The sequence below is a fragment of the Neovison vison genome, chromosome X (assembly GCF_020171115.1).
Source record: "Neovison vison isolate M4711 chromosome X, ASM_NN_V1, whole genome shotgun sequence".
Classification (NCBI taxonomy): Eukaryota; Metazoa; Chordata; class Mammalia; order Carnivora; family Mustelidae; genus Neogale; species Neogale vison.
The window spans coordinates 71,585,478-71,604,661 of record NC_058105.1 but is presented as its reverse complement, the minus strand read 5'-3'; the positions used below and the strand labels follow the sequence as shown (position 1 = coordinate 71,604,661).

At 40.1% G+C, this 19,184-nt stretch overlaps 1 protein-coding gene across 3 annotated transcripts in view; it reads left to right on the top strand.

The window, feature by feature from the left end:
* The window catches only part of KIF4A (kinesin family member 4A), a 122,107-nt gene that overhangs the window by 61,429 nt on the left and 41,494 nt on the right, over window positions 1-19,184 (top strand). For all 3 annotated transcript variants that reach the window (XM_044236094.1, XM_044236096.1, XM_044236095.1), the window contains 7 exons: window positions 628-686; window positions 799-904; window positions 5,422-5,478; window positions 6,478-6,663; window positions 11,690-11,793; window positions 13,524-13,668; window positions 14,413-14,523. In XM_044236094.1, the coding sequence (XP_044092029.1) occupies window positions 628-686; window positions 799-904; window positions 5,422-5,478; window positions 6,478-6,663; window positions 11,690-11,793; window positions 13,524-13,668; window positions 14,413-14,523 (768 nt within the window). The remainder of the gene's footprint in view (window positions 1-627; window positions 687-798; window positions 905-5,421; window positions 5,479-6,477; window positions 6,664-11,689; window positions 11,794-13,523; window positions 13,669-14,412; window positions 14,524-19,184) is intronic.

Sequence of the window (19,184 nt, the reverse complement as noted above, 5' to 3'; positions counted from 1 at the left end):
CATCTCGCATGTTACAGATACTGTGATTGAGATAAAATGGAAAATATCAATCGCCCTTCCCAAAATGTATCTCCCTCTGCCATATTCTTATGCCTCACCCTTTTTCTTGTTTTTTTTTTTCTTACTAAAACCAGCCTACCATCAGATAGTGTAACTTGAAAAAAAAAAAAAAAAGCTCAACTCATATGAGGCCCTTTTATGTTTTCAGTGCCCTTATGCTAGGGCTAGGGAACAGTAGAGCGTAGGAGGCAGTTTAAAGTAAGTGCATTTTTTTGCAAACAGCAGGGAGTAGCGTGCCAGGAAGTATTGCTTTTCCCCCAGTTGCAAAGTTCTATGTGGAATTAAGACTTCACACTCTACACCATAGTCTGAGCTTCATGGCAAGCCTAAGACCCAGCTGCTTGGATGCTATTTTCAGTAGCTCATGTTGACTGAAGGGCTAATTTCCATGACTGTTAAAAAAAAATGTCATTTCTCACTAAATCACCAAAGCCCACTGAATCCTCGATTACAGCAAAGGAGGCAACTTCTCTACCCAGGTTTTAATGCATAGAAATAGGAGAGAGGGCACAATTAGGTGAGGCTGTCCGGCATCACCACTGATGATCTCCTGGGTCTCTGTTGCAGACAGAACAAGCAAATGAAAAGATGAACGCCAAGCTGGAGGAGCTCAGGCAGCATGCAGCGTAAGTTTCATACCAAATGTCTGTGAGTGACCTATAACCTTAGTATATAATCATCAATCCTCTGGTCTTTGCAGTATGATTAACCTTTGGGTTCCTCTGTTTGAATTGTCAGCCTCAAAGTGGATCTTCAGAAGTTAGTGGAAACTTTGGAAGACCAGGAATTAAAAGAAAATGTAGAGATAATTCGTAACCTACAGCATGTGATTACCCAGCTATCGGTAAGCCAAGGCGGGGCAGTGTAAATAGACATATTGCTTTCGTTTGTTTCACTTGTTGCCTATACACGTGTCCAACTCTGTGCCTTTGGCTTTTCCCGAAAACAACTAGATTGTGAGCTGTTTGAGGACAGAGATCATGGATCATTGGATACGATCAGAATATTAAATTCGTTCAATCAAAACACTCATAGCTTACATATGCAATAGCACATTCAGATTTCAGTACTCTACTTGAATGCTGGACACAGCAACGGAGCAGTTGCAAAATTGCCCTGTAGCAAGGCGGCAGTCATTGACTTGTGTAGTGTAAGCTAACTTAACAAGAGGGCTTGTGCCACTCCTCAATTCTAAACACACTGGGTTCTGACAGATAACTTAGAGCAACCAGAGAATACCCTAGCTCTCCTTTCTAACCAGTAAGAAATTAGTTTAAATGATCGTTCTGTAAATTCCAATTTTTATTTATTTTTAGAACTACAATGGTAGTGGGGGGGCGGGTAGGCAGCGGGTATTTCTTTTTTTCCCAGAAGAAAAATTCTTACAATCCTACCACCCTAAAGACCTTTTATCTTTGGGTTCCTTCTCTAGCTTAACCCTTAGGCATATATACTTTTTTTTTTAAGTTGAAATCATATTATGTTAAGGGACCATGGTTGGTTAAGGGGTTATGGTTCGTTTTGTTCCATCTATAGCCTCTTGTTTATCATTCTGAACCCCTGACATGTTCATAAATGACTGGTGGTAATTTCTAGCTCTTGGGCAGAGGCTTTAACTCTACCAGAATAGTGATTTCTCCATTTCAGCTCTTGCCCAGTGTTTTCTAGACTTGTCAGAATGGTATCACAGAATCAGCTACACCTGTATTTTACTCTGAAAGAATCCATTTTAAAAATATCATACATTCTTGTTGAAGGAAGGGTTAGGATGAGTTCTAATAAACTAAATGAGTAAAGTCCCCAAAAGACTAGAAAGCAGTGTTTTAGAACAAGTAGTACTGTACAGAGCTGTCCCGAGCAGTCTGAGATTACAGCTCATTTGTCCCACACACAGACCACAGCAGTTGAGAACTTGGGCTCCAGAGCCACAGAGACCCTGGTTAGAACCCAATTCTGCCATGCACTAGCTGTGTTACCTTGCTAACTACTGTATTAATATCAAGAGAAAATAGTTTAAGTAGCTCCAAAAGAGGCTAAAGGCATCATTCAGCTGAAGTACTCAGGGAGCTCCTGAACTCCAGGTAACTCCCTGAGTCAAAGCAGGATTAGAGTTTTGTAAGGTGAGAAGCGAGGGGGTGGGGTGTCCTTGTGGTTTGGCTCAGGTAGCAGTTCTGTGGTTAATTGCCGCAAAACTTCTGGTTGGAGCCTCTTCCAGTTTTTGTGCCTCTTGCTTTAATTAAGAACAATGGTGCAACCCCATCCTGCTAACTGTCCAATTATTTTCAGGGTCATTCTTGCAACCCTTGTAGTTTGTTCTTTGGTTAAGGTTCACAGGTGGGAGAGGTGGCAAAGAAGGGGGAAAGGAGGCAAGGAAAACTTAAGAACCCTCTCTTTCTGTTTTAATCCTCTTACATCAGCAATGTGAGCGAAGGGTGATTAACTGCCTGGAAAATTCAGGAAGTCAGTACAGGAGAAACTGGGCTCTAAAAAATGAATAGAAGTTTGTCACACAAAGAGGAAAAGACAGCCTATATAAAAAGGTATATGCCAATGCAAAAAGGGATGAAAGTTTAGAACATAATAAGGACTTATTATTTATTTGTGGCTAAATTATAGAGTGTATGCCAGAGAATGGCTATCACAAGGTGAAATTTCACCATCAATAATTCCACTTAAATATAGCTGAAACATCTGATGTCTGAATACCTTGTGCGAGCTGCCTCAAAATTAAGATAATCTAGGTTGTGAGACCATACTGGAGCTGAAGCTTAAATGATCACAAAAGAGTGACCCAGGATACCATCATTCATGGCCACCCACTGATCTTAGAGGATTTCCTACCACCTCATTTCTGGGGCTTCGAGTCACATGGGGAGGATAAAGGAAACCCATGGAAATCAGTCGTTAACAGAAGAGAAGGCATATCCGCAGTGAGGATCTGGTGATAGGACTGTGCCTGGCGTGCCTCTAGAGGGAAGTCACTAGTGGTGGCTGACTCACAGGGACTCTGTAGAATCGCTGAATCTGCCACGAAAATTCACTTGATGCCTGAAGCGAGAAGGTACTAAAGATTGCCACAAGCTGATAAAACCCTTCCCTGGCTTCCCTCCACTAGCACAGTTAGGCAGAGTAAACCCTTTTGCCCAGGGCTCCTGCTGGACTCTGGAATCAGAGTTCTCCATGTCTATTGTTTGGGGACCCTCCCAGCTACATATTTTTTGGAAATACACAACAACGTATCCTGTGGCTTTTATTAAGACTCACTACAGTGAAAACAAAATGTTTCAAATGTAAGTGCTTGTGCCCATCGTTCTGGATTAAAACTATTTTTATTTTAAGTGACGGGTGAACACCCCCCTTTTAGTGATGAAGGCAACCATTGTTCCCAAATCTTTCCCCTGGGGCTTTAAGCACTAAACTGTACCATTTCTTCCTTTAAAACACAATTCAAACAAACCTCCTTGCTATAGTCACCTGTGAGGAAATTCATGCAGTCCTTTCACTTCCCACAAAATCGAATTTTATTGTCGCTGTTTTTACCCCCTCCTCTAAGACCGTTTCCATAAAAAGCATCTTGCGTGCCCAGAAATGGTATGGCCTACTGCCTCCCAGTGCGAACTTCATATGGGAGGGTATTGCTGGTTAATATAATATAGCTCAGTGTACCCTAGCTTGTTTCCCTGACCATCGCCTTCAGCAAATCATGTATTTTTACCTTACAAGAGGTTCTCCACTGCAGCCTTAGAATGAGAGAAAGGCGGTTAGATTGAAATAAATCCTATTGTCATGTATTTGTATTTAGGATTATGAAGGCAGAATCCTACCATGTTCATGTAGAACATGTCACCAAAGCTTAAACTTTCACATTACAAAATTTTATTGGGCCACAGACCAAAAGATAAACCCACAGTAACATGTCTTCTTCAAAGATTAACCTATCTACTTTGATCATAACCCTCTGGAAGGTACTAGAAAAAAGTCTCCAAAAGCCAGTGTTACAGGCTTTGCTAATCTAGGATAGGTCTATAAGTAGGCCATTTACTGAAACTGAAAATAGGGGAGGAAAGAAGGGGGAACTGTTAACCTATAGTATATTGAAGTGCTGTTGTTCCAGAAGAGTCTCATGTCTGGCCCTTTGAAGATCATGAGTACTGTGATGATGAGAAGGGATGTGGGAACACTGGAGATTTCTCTGAATTTTCTTTGAGTCTCACTGATTGGGAATTTCTGGGCAGGGAAGTGCTTTACAAATAACACTTAACTAAGGGCCTCTTTGCTCCTCGCCTTGAAGGTACTGAGATTCAAGTTTCAAAAACTATGTAATGTTTCACTGGACTGATCCAGACACTCTGTGTGCTAACCCTGAATTCCTTCTTCGCTGTTGAGCCAACAGCTTCTTCACCTGTGACCTCTTTAATCATGTGACTTCCTGGAAAGAATCCTTTCTTCCCAGGGCTTGCAGAATCACTTAAACAGAAGTGGTCATCCATATGGCCCAGTGCCAAATAAAGCCTAACTAAATTTCAGTGGGGGAGAACAGAGCTCACTCGTATGACAGTCTATGAACAGATTGGTCCTAATACATGGTTTTAGGTTCCCCTTTTAGATGGTGGTTGTTCCAATGCCCAAAAGAGGAATAGCCCTTCTCTGGAAGGGAATCAGTGCTTACTCTTTCCCTTCAAGTAACCACTACCTGGAATAGCTGTTGTATGATTGATTGGTTCTTATGTATATGAGGGAGAAAAGCTGCAGGATCTTTGTCTGACTTCATGAGCACATCTTTCTGGGGTGTCTACCTGTGGAATGTATCTCCTAGTGTAGGCTCTTGCTACCTCAACTGACTATAAAAAAAAAAAACAAGCAAAAAATAACCTTTCATTCTATTCACTTTTCTACTGCATTATGTTTATTTCATATGTCTGTTTTTAGGGTGGTATGTCCATGAGAACTGGCTAGACCCATATATCATAGAGGTAAACTTGGTGGTAAAAACATAAAGAAAGAGTAGAGTCTATAAAATGGGTTAAACGTTGGCCTGTGAGAACAGCTAATGTTTCACTCCAGACGATTGATCTCTGACAGAGCAGGAGAGGTGCAATAAATATGTCAATTGCCACATGACCTCCCCCCGCCTTTTTTTTTTACAACAAGTACACAATTGACCTTATAACAAGGATAGACTTAGGAGGTGGGAACTGGCAATCTGTGGTTTGGGTGTATATATACACCACAAAATGGGTCCAGCGCCTTAGACAGTCTCTACATACACTTGAAAAAAAAACTGAATAAGCAATATAAAATCCACTAGTAAGCTTCACCTCAGAGTCTCTTCCTAAACAGAAACATCATTTGTCATTGCAGGATGAAACTGTTTCTTGCATGGCTGCAGCCATTGATACTACAGTGGAACCAGAAGCTGTAAGTAATCGGCTTTGTGTAGAACTAGGAGATTTAACTGTGCCATTTCCTGTAATGTATCACTCAGCTGAGGAAGAGCATCCCCGATTGCTATCATCATCCATGGAATACCTTGGAAATCCAGAAATCTTGAGTGTAAATGTCAGCTTTGGAAAATCCCTAATAGGCTCCATCTCTAATAGTATAAATTAGTGTAACCGGTGATGGATGGCAGGGCATCTCAAGGATGTCATTTTCCTTATTTGCAATCTCGCTTATGGATTCCTTGTTAGATGCTAGTATCCTGCATCTGCTGTCTAGCAAGTTAGAATGAGGAAAGGAACAAATCAGGAAATTTTGGCAGAGTCGAAAATGCATCAGAGAAGATGTGGAAGAGATTTTTTTTCTCATTATACTTTTTCTGTGGATGGGATGGTTAGGAGCTAAAAGAACCAAGGAGAATATCTGGAGTGTTTGAGTTGCAAGAATAGATAAAATGTACTAGATGTTGGCTAAAGGTTATAGAGTAAAGTCAGAATGGAAGGCCAGAAAGTGGTTTGCTTGAGACATCTTTTTCCCCCCTAAAATAAACATGTATCGGTATTTTTCATATTCTGAAAGAAGAAAGATGGATAAATCAGGTGCCAGAGGTGAGCTCTGTGAGAATAAATGAAGCCTCTTCTCCATTGCCACCATTCCTAAAGTGCCATTTCCAGAACTCTTTCTCCCGTAAAGACCCCTTAGAATGAGATAAAAGCTAAGAAATGTTAGCTTAATCAATAAAGGAAAGAGCAAGAAACTTAGTGTGCTCTAGAAGGGTCAGTAAAAGAATATAAGAAATAAGGTGCCGTAAGCACAGGGAAATAGCCTAGGCTCAATTCATCTTATATGTTTAATGAAAATCTACAAGAAGCCATATTTTTAAAAGAACGGTGGTACTAGTAATGGAGAGGTGACTGTGGACCTAAGGAACTCCAATGGCTTCTTTCTCTTACAAATCATTATCCTGATCTTTTCTAGCAAGTGGAAACCAGTCCAGAGACTAGTAGGTCTTCTGATGCTTTCACTACCCAGCATGCTCTACGTCAAGCTCAAATGTCTAAGGAGCTTGTTGAGTTGAATAAAGCCCTTGTACTGAAAGAGGCCCTCGCCAGAAAGATGACTCAGAATGACAGCCAACTACAGCCCATTCATTTCCAGTACCAGGTAAGATATTTACTAGAGCAGCATTTGTTCATGTCTACCATCTCCCTTTAATTGTTTGGGAAGAGAACAGGCACACTGTTGGTGCTATTTGTGATGATGATGAGACAACATAATGAGCGTTGGTTTTTTTGTTTTGTTTTTTCCAAAAATGATACATTCAGGATAGGGAACCTGCCATTTTGTTTCATTTAATCTAATACCTTGCCTTATGCAATGGGTATTTAATAAATAGTTTGATAACATAATAATAAATGTAGTCCCTACTTGTGGAGAAATTTTGTTCTAATAACTATACTGAGAGTCTAAGAAAGATAGATCTCTTAGTAGATGGCCTTGGTTATAATGTGAATTAGGAGGAGACTTATAATGCGTATCATTTGACTGGGCAAATGAATAGACTGTTTTTCCTAGTGGTAGTTCTAACTGGCCCCTGCTTATTAATAATCAGGTCTTTACTGAAAGACATCTGTCTTTGGCTTTCAAGTTATTCTACAGAGTTACCCTTGCTCCAGACCTTATTTTCCATTGTAGCTCAGTGTTTCCCATCCACCAAGTGATGTTACCAGTGCTGGTAGAGGAAAGGGTGGATTGTTTCCCTATCTAGTTATATCCTACCACCCTCAGGTCCTGTATGCTGGTATCAAGAAATCATGATCGTGTTCATGTGTTTCTACCACCAGCTCCCCTAAATTTCCAGAGTAAAAACAAGAAAAGTATTTCTCCTAAATAATTTTTAACACTTTTTTCCCTTGGGGTAGAGAATTCCCTTTGGGTATTCCAAAATAGTAACTGAGTTGCCATTAGAGGTTTTATTTCCTTCTTGTTATTACAGTCTTGTTTAACATTTTTTTTAAAGATTTTTATTTATTTATTTGACAGAGAGAGATCACAAGTAGGCAGAGAGGCAGGCTGTGGGGGGTGGGGGGGGAAGCAGGCCCCCTGCTGAGCAGAGAGCCTGATGCGGGGCTCGATCCCAGGACCCTGGGATCATGATCTGAGCTGAAGGCAAAGGCTTTAACCCACTGAGCCACCCAGGCGCCCCTAACATTTTTTTAAACTTAAGTTTTTGTTAATGTCAGATGTATATATATCATTTGTAAAAACCAAACAGGGTGCCTGGGTGGCTCAGTGGGTTAAGCCTCTGCCTTCGGCTCAGGTCATGATCCCAGGGTCCTGGGATCGAGTCCCACATCGGGCTCTTTGCTCTGCAGGGAGCCTGCTTCCTCCTTTCTCGCTCTATGTATGTGTGTGGTGTGTGTGTGTGTGTGTGTGTGTGTGTGCCTCTTTGCCTACTTGTGATCTCTCTGTGTCAAATAAATAAATAAAATCCTTTGAAAAAAAAAAAAGCCAAACAGTACAATAATCAGAAAAATAAAACCAATCCGTGCCCTACTACTTTCTCCCCTATTCCCTAGGCTTAATACTTGAAATTCTTTAAGCTGTTCCTTCTGACACTTACCTTATTTTTGTAGATAAGAGTTGGTAGTATAATACATTAATTTGAAAATTTTAGACGTTATTGCAAATCAAAACCGCAATGAGGTATCATCTCATACCTGTCAGAATGACTAAAGTCAAAAACACAAGAAACAACAAGTATTGGCTAGGTTGTGGAGAAAAGGAAACTTCATGCACTGTTGATGGGAATGCAAACTGGTACAGCCACTGGGGCAAAAACGTATAAAATTTCTCAAAAGATTAAAAATAGAATTACTGGGCGCCTGGGTGGCGCAGTGGGTTAAGCCGCTGCCTTCGGCTCAGGTCATGATCTCAGGGTCCTGGGATCGAGTCCCACATCGGGCTCTCTGCTCAGCAGGGAGCCTGCTTCCCTCTCTCTCTCTCTGCCTGCCTCTCTGTCTACTTGTGATTTCTCTCTGTCAAATAAATAAAATAAAATAAAAATCTTTTAAAAAAATAGTATTACTTTAGGGCCACCTTTGTGGCATAGTCAGTTAAGCACTGACTCTTGGTTTTGGCTCAGGTTGTGATCCCAGGGTCCTAGGATGGAGCCCCACATTGGGCTCCCTGCTCAGAGGGGAGCCTGCTTCTCCCTCTCCCTTTGCCCACCATTCCCCCTGCTTGTAGTATCTCTCTCTCTTTCTCTGTAAAGTAAATAAATTTTTTATTTTCAGAAAAACAGTATTCATTATTTTTTTTCACCACACCCAGTGCTCCATGCAAGCCGTGAATTTAAATCTTTTTTAAAAAGGGGGGGGGAACAGGAGCGCTTAGATGGCTCAGTGGGTTAAAGCCTCTGCCTTCGGCCCAGCTCATGGTCCCAGGGTCCTGGGATTAAGTCCCACATCGGGCTCTCTGCTCAGCAGGGAGCCTGCTTCCCCCTTTCGCTCTGCCTGCCTCTCTGCCTACTTGTGATCTCTGTCTGTCAAATAAATAAATAAAATCTTTAAAAAATAATAAAATAAAATAAAAAAGAGGAAATAAATTTTTATTGTAAACAGTACCTTTTCATCACATGTAAATCACTCGAGAAATAAATGTAGTTTCTTGTTCTAAGTATTTTTTTAAAGATTTTATTTATGTATTTGACAGACAGAGATCACAAGTAGGCAGAGAAGCAGGCAAAGAGAGAGAGAGGGAGAAGCAGCCTCCCCACTGAGCAGAGAGCCCGATGTGGGGCCCGACCCCAGAACCCTGGGATCATTACCTGAGCCAAAGGCAGACACTTAATGACTAAGCCATCCAGGTGCCCCCTAAGTATTTTTCTTTTTATCATTGAAGAATTGCTGTAGAAAAACTTGAGGAGGTGTAGGTTCTGATTAATGAAGATTGTCATGAGTTCTAATAACCCAGGACTCAACTCCCTTTGTGGAGTCAGACAGTTTTGACTAAAATGTGGCATATATTTAATGAAAAGATACTATTCCTCACCCATCCAATTGGTAAAAATTTTCAAGTCTTATAATATGAAATGTTGGTAAGGGTGTAGGGACAAGAGTACTCTCCTACTTAGCTAGCAAGAGTATAAATTGGAATAGCCACTTTAGAGGAAAATTTAGCAGCAGTATCTATGAAAATTAGAAGTGTATACTCCCGTGACTCTGTAATTCCACTTGTTCTTACCCTAGAAAAACCTTGCACATGTGCACAGAAGGCATGCACAAGAATATTTCATTATGGCAAAAACATGAGTTAGATCTATATGCAATGATAAAAATAAATCTCTAAGACTGGGAAAAAGCAAGTTACAGAAAAATATATACATACAGTGTAATTCTACTTATCTTTGCACATTTCAATAGGTACACACTCACAAATATGCACATGTATATGTGTGTATGTATATATTATTTTTCTATCTACATAAATACTCTAGACATTTGCTACAATGTACTTATGTATTTATTAGCTGTATACACACACACACACACATAAAGGTCTTTATGTATATGTGTGAATATCTAGAAAAAATGTCTAAAAGTTCTGAACTAGGCTGATAACCATAGTTAGTTCAGGATAGGGGACTGGAATTTTGGAAGAGTAGGGCAGTGGAGGGAACATGCCCTTTATATGTATTATCTGGATTATTTTTTACCACAGTGTTTTCATGTGTTACTTCCCTAAGTATACACACACACATTATTGCCAGTTGACATATGCAAGGTAACTATAAAGCAATGAGATTGATTTTCATTGGGTACTAGTGTGGCTCAGGAGATTTTGTGGAAAACAGCTCTTGCCTATTTAGAAAACTTCTCTGATACAGCCTCACCCAACCTGCCTCTTCATGTCATTTCAAAACTGGTCTAAGACCTGCACATAATCTTTTTGGCTAACAACCACTCATTCAGCCAGCCTCCTAAAATTTTTTGGTTATGAGAACAGGAAAGGATCTATTGGATTTTCCTAATCTTGGAAATGACTAAAATTCAGTTTCTGAAATTTGTTTCCTAAATGCATGCAGAACTGCAGTTGGTATTAAATATATATGTTGAAAAGTTCTGAATATAAGGATGTTTGTGCAGCCCTTTTCTATTTACAAAATGTCATAACTTTTTATCTTACTTTATCTCCCCAACAACCCTGGAGGTAAGTAGTGTTGTTAATTTTTTACATAGATAGGGAGACTCTCACGGGTCCCCAAGACCACCCCCAGGTTTGACAATTTGCTAGGATGACTCAAAGGACTCGGCATATAGTCATACAGCTATGAGTTATTACAGTAGAAGATAAAAAACAGAATCAGCAAAGGGAATAGGCACATGGGGCAAAGTCTGAAGGAGACCAGAGGCAAACTTCTAAGAGTCTTCTCCCAGTAGAGTAACACATATGTATTATTTAATTCCTCTAGCAATGGGTTGTGACAACATGTGTGAAATGTTGTCTATCAGGGAAGCTCCCTGGAGTCTAGGAGTCCAGGGATTTTTTTTTTAAGGTTTTGTTTTCATTCCAGTGAGTTAACATACAGTGTAATATTAGTTTCAGGTATACAATATGGTGATTCAAAAATTCCATACAACACTCTGTGCTCATCACAAGTGCCCTCCTTAATCCCCATCACCCATTTCACCCATCCCTTCACCCACCTCCCCTCTGGTAGCCATCAGTTTGTTCTGTATGGTTAAGGGTCTCTTGCTTGGCATAATGAGTCACTCTTATCAAAAGGATGGAAACCCTATCAAAACCCAAGTTTGCACACCTGAGCCAAAGACCAGTCTTGCAAGCAGCGCATTTTTAAGAACAGCAATATCAGGCCTGCTATATTAATTCTTTTCTGCATAGAAACTAAGGCTAAAAGGAGATGAAATGACTTCCCTTAAGATATTTAGATATTAAATGCTAGACTTAAGGTTCAAACCCAGGCTTTTGGATTCCAAGTTTATACTTTTCCCACTATGTAACTTTAATCTCCTTAAATCTAGTACAGATGTTTTTAGTGTGCGATTGAAGTGGTAAAATTGAATACATAATTCCTCAAGAGATGGAATGTTGAAGTGATTTTCTTTATTTTAAGTGAGTCTCTTCCCGTGCTTTCTAATGCTTTCTCTCTGACCTATAACATTTCTAGGATAACATAAAAAATCTAGAAGTAGAAGTCATCAATCTGCAAAAGGAAAAAGAAGAATTGGTTCTTGAACTTCAGACAACAAAGAAGGATGTCAACCAAGCCAAGTAAGAATATATCCAATAAGTATTATGTCAAGTCCTTACTATGTGTAAGGAGTTATAAAGGAAATAGAGAAGAAAAGAGCCATTTTCTGCCCCCACAGGGTTTACACCTAGTTGTGGAAAGGAGATCTCAACAGAAGAAAAGTTAATTGAGATTTATAACAGTACCTCATGATGTCAGTAAAAGAATGCCATAGCAGCATGTGCTTAGTAGCTAGATAAATTTCCTAGGCAGTAATTGCTTCAAGAGCTCAGAGTCAGGAGATACCAGTTTAGCTCAGCATAATCAAGAAAGGCTTTATGAGAAGTTAGCATTTGAGCTGGATTCTGAAAGATTATCAGACCTACCTGACAGCTACAGTTTCTTTGTCCCTGCACTGATGGCCAAATTAGCTTGTCAATAGAATTAATGTCCAGGCTAGTAAATCAAAGAACAATCTAGCCATCCTTTAGTCAGTTAGGAATAAGATCAAGGGGCACCTGGGTGGCTCAGTTGGTTAAGTGACTGCTTTCGGCTCAGGTCATGATCCCAGGGTCCTGGGATTGAGCCCCACATCTGGCTCCTTGTTCAGCAGGGAGCCTGCTTCTATCTGCTACTCCGCCTGCTCGTGCTCTCTCTCTTTCTCTGTATCAAATAAATAAATAAAAATTCTTTAAAAGGGGGGGGATAAAATCAAGACAGAGGTGCCCAGGGTGGCTCAGTCCATTAAATGTCAGACTCTTGATCTCAGCTTAGGTCTAAATCTCGAGGTCATGGGCGCCTGGGTGGCTCAGTGGGTAAAGCCGCTGCCTTCAGCTCAGGTCATGATCTCAGGGTCCTGGGATCGAGTCCCGCATCGGGCTCTCTGCTCAGCAGGGAGCCTGCTTCCCTCTCTCTCTCTCTCTGTCTGCCTCTCCATCTACTTGTGATTTCTCTCTGTCAAAAAATAAATAAAATCTTTAAAAAAAAATAAATCTCGAGGTCATGAGTTCAAGCCCCACTTTGGGCCCCACGCTGGGCATGGAACCTACTTAAAAAGATAATAATAAAGAATAAAACCAGGACAGATAACCAGAATATCCTCCTCTTCCTCAGACCTCTTCCTCATTGGCTATTCTACCTTCTTTTTACTCAGTGACTCGATTATATCTCTGTTAAGTCTAAAGATCATGTTCTTAAATGTTATGCTGAATGTTTGCTTTCTATCTCAGACTAGTGTAATAATCATTAGAATTATTCCTTTACAGCTAAACTAAAGTGAAATATCCTCAAAGAACCATCCTTTTAGCATAGTGGGGGGAGTGATGTATTGAATCAATTGCATTGCTATACACTCAAAAAATCTGTTGTTTTATTCTTTGTATTGAGCTTCCATTATCGAGATCATTTCGGTGGTTATTCTTTTTTTTTAAGAATTTATTTATTTGACAGAGAAAGATCACAAGTAGGCAGAGAGGCAGGCAGAGAGAGAGAGGAGGAAGCAGGCTCTCTGCCGAGCAGAGAGCACGATGTGGGACTCAATCCCAGGACCCTGAGATCATGACCTGAGCCGAAGGCAGTGGCTTAACCCACTGAGCCACCAAGGCACCCTGGGTGGTTATTCTTTATTTTAAGATGACTATGTGACCAGTCATCTCATTCATATATATATATATATATATATCAGGATTGTGAACCTGGGAGTCGAACACTATGTCTTTTGAAGTTAGGCTTTGCTGCTCCTAGTCTTCATTCCCATGGCATCTGTTTTTAGGTTGAGTGAGCGCCGCCGTAAACGTCTCCAGGAGCTAGAGGGTCAAATGGCTGATCTGAAGAAGAAACTGAATGAACAGTCCAAACTCCTGAAGCTGAAAGAATCCACAGAGCATACCGTTTCCAAACTGAACCAGGAGATACGGGTAACAAACTCTCATCCTTGGGTTTATTTCATTAAAACTTACAAACATAGGTGTTCCATTTAGAATTATACTACAGAGGTGTTGTCAGGTGAGAAAGTAGCAGGCAGGGCCATCATTTCAAATGTGTGACCCTCCACAAATGTCCCTTTTACAGGACATTGTCCTGGTAGTCACCAAGAATCTGAATGACAAAACCCTGCTTGAGCATTCAGGTGCTTAATGTGAGCATCTGGGAAACCAAAGGAGAAAGATACCTGATATTTTGTGGTGATACCCTAACCACCTTCCATGATTATGTACAATTATTTTGTAAAGTAGTTGCAAATTGAGGACACCTGGAAAATATTTTCAGCCATTGAATATCGGACTTCTGACATCTGTGAGTTGGAGTCACTGGCTGCTTATGCTGAAACCTTTAGAATCCACTGGTTGCTAGGTGGATTTGTCCTTGAGGCTTAGGAGATATTTCCTTGAAATTTCATTTATATACAAAGAATTTCAGACTGAATTTAGCTGTTGGTACTTTTTTTTTAATTTCTTCAGCGTGTTCCTTTGTGTAGTCTATACTTGGAAACCCCTTGCAAGCATAGCAGGGGTACTGCAAGCCTAATCAGAAAATCTGTCGGCAGCCTTCTCAGCTTAGCTCTGAGTTTTCTCTCTTCTTAATAGTTAGTCTATCCATCTGCACATCAGCCTAGAATAAGTGCAGATGACTAATACTTGTACTTGGTTTTGTTTTTACAGGTGATGAAAAGCCAGCGGGTACAGTTAATGCGTCAGATGAAAGAGGATGCTGAGAAGTTTAGACAGTGGAAACAACAAAAAGACAAAGAAGTAATCCAGTTAAAAGAACGAGTGAGTAACTACAACTTTTCAAAGGCCCACCTCATAAACCCTTCTCTGGGCTGATTAACATTAAAGCTTTTCTTCAAACAACTGGTTATCTCCAAAAAAATGTGACACATTCATAAAGTTAACAGGTATTTCTTAAACATCTACCACGTGCAAGGTACTACCCACTAGATACCATGGAAAATAGAAAAATGAGTAGTATATGAGCTCTGCCCTTGAAGAATGTCTTAATCTAAATGGGAAGGTGAGACATAGCATTGTTTTCTCTCACTGAAGGAATAAAGAGATCTGTGCTTTACGAAAGGCCTAAAACACCAAGGCAATTAGGAAATGAAAGCATATTTCCAGTTAGAGTGAAAACATGACAGCTGAACAGGCCTTGAATAATAGGGAGGATTTTGATAGGGACAGGTACAGGCATTCCAGATAGATGGAACAGCAGGAGCAAAGACACAGAGATGACAGCTTTGTAAGCATATTCAAGGAATGATGAATGGTCCTGGTGGGATGAAGGATAGTAGAAGATTCCATCAGAAAGACAAAATGAAGCTGGATTGTTAAAGATCTAAGAAGTTTGAACTTTATATTGTTAGCAGCATAAAGATTTTTAAGGTTTTTGAGAAATAAAGTGATATCACCCAAGTACGGCTTTAGAAAGATATATCTGAGAGTAACATGTTTAACAAACTGAAGTATTGAGAAACTGAAGGCCAGAACACAAGTTAAGAACATATCCAGAAAGATAGTAAGGGCCTGAATTAGAGTAGTAGCAGTATTCTTGGAAAGGACATTGATATGGGCACATTTTTAGAACTGGCCAGAATGTGATACATTGGGTCAAGAAATAAGGAAAAGTTCTTTTTGAAAGGTGGCAAGAGTAGCTTTGTGAACACTCTTCTTGGCAAAAGAAGCATAACTAGTGAAATGTATTTAAAAAAAAAGCCATTAGAAGTCTCTATATGTCCTGAAGGGCATATAGCAAAGAAAATGTCTTCAAGGAAATCTAGTAAACCTCAGTAAGAAGCAAGGGTCTGTGGCCCTTGAACCACAATCAGCTCACTCCCCTCACTCCTCAACTTCTAGTTTATGGCTATGGTTTCCTCTGTTTCATCCCCCCCCCCACCCTCAGCTTCATGTTGCTGAGGTTCTATTTCAGGCAAGAGCAACCAAGATGGTCTGGGGATCCTTTCTCATACCCAGCCCATGTGTGTAGGACAGAAGCTCTACTCCTGCTACAGAAGGCCAGGAGTACTAGGGCCTGATTACCCCAACCCATCTAATCATAGGATGGTAGGTTCCATGTCAGGAGAGGCAAGCCAAGAAAAACAGTGTATGGCCCCTGCCCAGCACCCCCTCATAGAACAGAGAAATCACTCAAGGAAGTGGGCTACTATCCCCCACTCCCCAGGCCTGAGCAGTGGTACAGAGGTTCTGCCAAGCAGGAGGGCAGGCCACTGGACTAGCCATAGGAATGCAGCCCTCCCTGAGGGGCTCTCTTTATTTGGGGACAGAGTTTGGGGAAGTTAAAACCTAAAGGAGCTGTCAAAAATCATGGAAATGTTGGTGGTGACCAATTAAGAGTGGTAGCTCTGCAAGAACAATAAGTGAAACAACAGTAAAAATATTCGAAGATATGGGACGCCTGGGTGGCACAGTTGGTTGGACGACTGCCTTCGGCTCAGGGCGTGATCCTGGAGTCCCGGGATCGAGTCCCACATCAGGCTCCCAGCTCCATGGGGAGTCTGCTTCGCTCTCTGACCTTCTCCTCGCTCATGCTCTCTCTCACTGTCTCTCTCTCTCAAATAAATAAATAAAATCTTAAAAAAAAATATTCGAAGATATAATGGCTAAAATTTTTCTAAATTTGCTGCAAAAAAAAAAAATCTACGCATCCAGGAAGCTCAATGAAGTTCAAAATAAATGCAAAGGCATCCACACAAAGGCACATTATGTCAAAATGTCGAAAGGCAAAGACAAAAAAAATTTGACAGCCCAAGATAGAATGACTTATCACATACAAGCAAACCCCAATAAAATTGACAGCCAAATTCTCATTAAAAACAGTGGAGGCCATGGGGCACCTGAGTGGCTCAGTGGATTAAGCCGCTGCCTTCGGCTCAGGTCATGATCTCAGTGTCCTGGGATCGAGCCCCGCATCGGGCTCTCTGCTCAGCGGGGAGCCTGCTTCCCCCTCTGTCTCTGCCTGCCTCTCTGCCTACTTGTGATCTCTCTCTGTCACATAAAATAAATAAAATCTTTAAAAAAAAAAAAAAAAACAGTGGAGGCCAGAAGACTGGGATAACATATTCAAAGTGCTGAAGTCAAATACTACCAACCAAGGATTTTATAGACCATGAAGTTTTCTTTTAAAAATGAAGAGAAGGGGCACCTGGGTGGCTCATTCAGTTAAGCGTTTGCCTTCAACTCAGGTCGTGATCCCAGGGTTCTGGGATCAAGCCCAGCATCAGGCTCCCTGCTTGGCGGGGAGCCTGCTTCTCCCTCTCCCTCTATCCCTCTGCCTGCTTATGCCCTCTCTTGCTCTCAAATGAATAAACCCCAACAGACAAATGGATAAAAAAAGATATGGTCCATATATACAATGAAATATTATGCCTCCATCAGAAAGGATATACCCAACTTTTGTATCAACATGGATGGGACTGGAGGAGATTATGCTAAGTCAAGCAGAGAAAGTCAATTATCATCTAGTTTCACTTACTTGTGGAGCATAAGGAATAACATGGAGGACATTAGGAGAAGGAGAGAAAAAGTGAATTGGGGGAAATCAGAGAGGAAGATGAACCATGAGAGACTGTGGACTCTGAGAAACAAACTGAGGGTTTTGGAGGGGAGGGGGATAGGCATTAGGTGAGCCTGGTGGTGGGTATTAAGGAGGGCACGTATTGCATGGAGCACTGGGTGTGATGCATAACCAATGAATCTTAGAACACTGAAAAAATAAAATTAAATTTAAAAAAAAGAAATAAAGACATTTCCAGATAAACAAACGCTAAGTGATCTTATTTTGGCAGACCTACCTTATAAGAAATACTAAAAGAACTTTAGACTGAAAGCAAGTGATACTAGACAGTAATTAGAATCAACACACACACACACATACACACACAGAAAACACAAAAGAGTACCAGTAAAGGTATTATTGTGGGTAATTCTAAAAGTATAGTTGTGTATTTCTTCTCCCTTCTCTTAACTGATTTAAAAAGCAATTATATAAAATAGTGTTTATGTAATTGTATTGTTGGGCCTATAACATATAGAAATATAATATATTTGACAAAGTAGGTGACTGGGAGCAAAGTTGTATTTGAGTAAAGAAATGGCATTAGGTGGTAACATGAATCTATTGGAAGAAACGAGGAGAGCCAGAAATGGTAAATAAGAACAAATTCTATAAATATATATTTGTTCTTCTTTCATCTCAGCTTATTCAAAGCATAAATTATATAAAGTAATATTAATAATAATGAATTATGTGGTTATATAGTTATAATTTACATAATAATCATAGCATAAAAGGGAAGAGAACGGAACTATATAGGAATTATGTTTCTATATCTCACTGAAATTAAGTTAATATAAATCTGAAGTAGATTCTGATAAGATGTATATTATAAATACTAAGGCAATCATTAAGATAATAACTCAAGGAGCACCTGGGTGGCTCAGTTAAGCATCTGCCTTCAGCTTAGGTCATGATCCCAGGGTCCTGGGATTGAGCCCTGCAATGGGCTTCCTACTCAGTGGGAGGCCTGCTTTTCCCTCTCCCTCTGCCTGCTGCTCTCCCTGCTTGTGTGTGCTCTCTTTGTCAAATAAATAAATAAAATCTTTAAAAAAAGAAAATAACTCAAAAATAGAGTGAAATAATCATTGAGGGAATCAATACACTACCCTAAAAAATATTCACTTAATGTAAAAGAAAATAGTAAAGAAGAATGGAAGAACAAAAAAGATACATTTTTTAAAAAGTAAACTTGAAAAGATGATTCCAAACATATCAATAATAACATAAAGTGAATAGATTAAACCGTCTACTCAAAAGGTAGAAATTGTCAGTCTGGATTTAAAAAATCCAAGATTTGGGGTGCCTGGGTGGCTCAGTGGGTTAAAGCCTCTGCCTTCGGCTCGGGTCGTGATCTCAGGGTCCTGGGATCGAGCCCTGCGTTGGGCTCTCTGCTTAGCAGGGAGCCTGCTTCCCTCTCTCTCTCTGCCTGCCTCTCTACCTACTTGTGATCTGTCAAATAAATAAATAAAATATTTTTAAAAAATAAATAAAAATAAAATAAAAAATCCAAGATTTATAACAAGGTATGCTGTCTACAGAAGACACATAATGGATTCAAAGATACAAAGAAGCTGAAAATAAACGTTGGAAAAAGATCTACCATTGAAACACCAAAGCTGATGTGGCTATACAGTCAAAATACACTTTAAAACCCAAAATATTACTAGAAATAGAAAGGAACATTTTATAATGATAGAAGAGTCAATCCATCAGGAAGATATAACAATTATTTTAAAAAATATGCACCTAACAACAAAGCCTCAAAATATGTGAAGCAAACACCAACAGAAATGAAGGGAGAAATAGATAAATCAATAATAATATTTGGATATTTCAGTACCTCACTTTCAAAAATGGATAG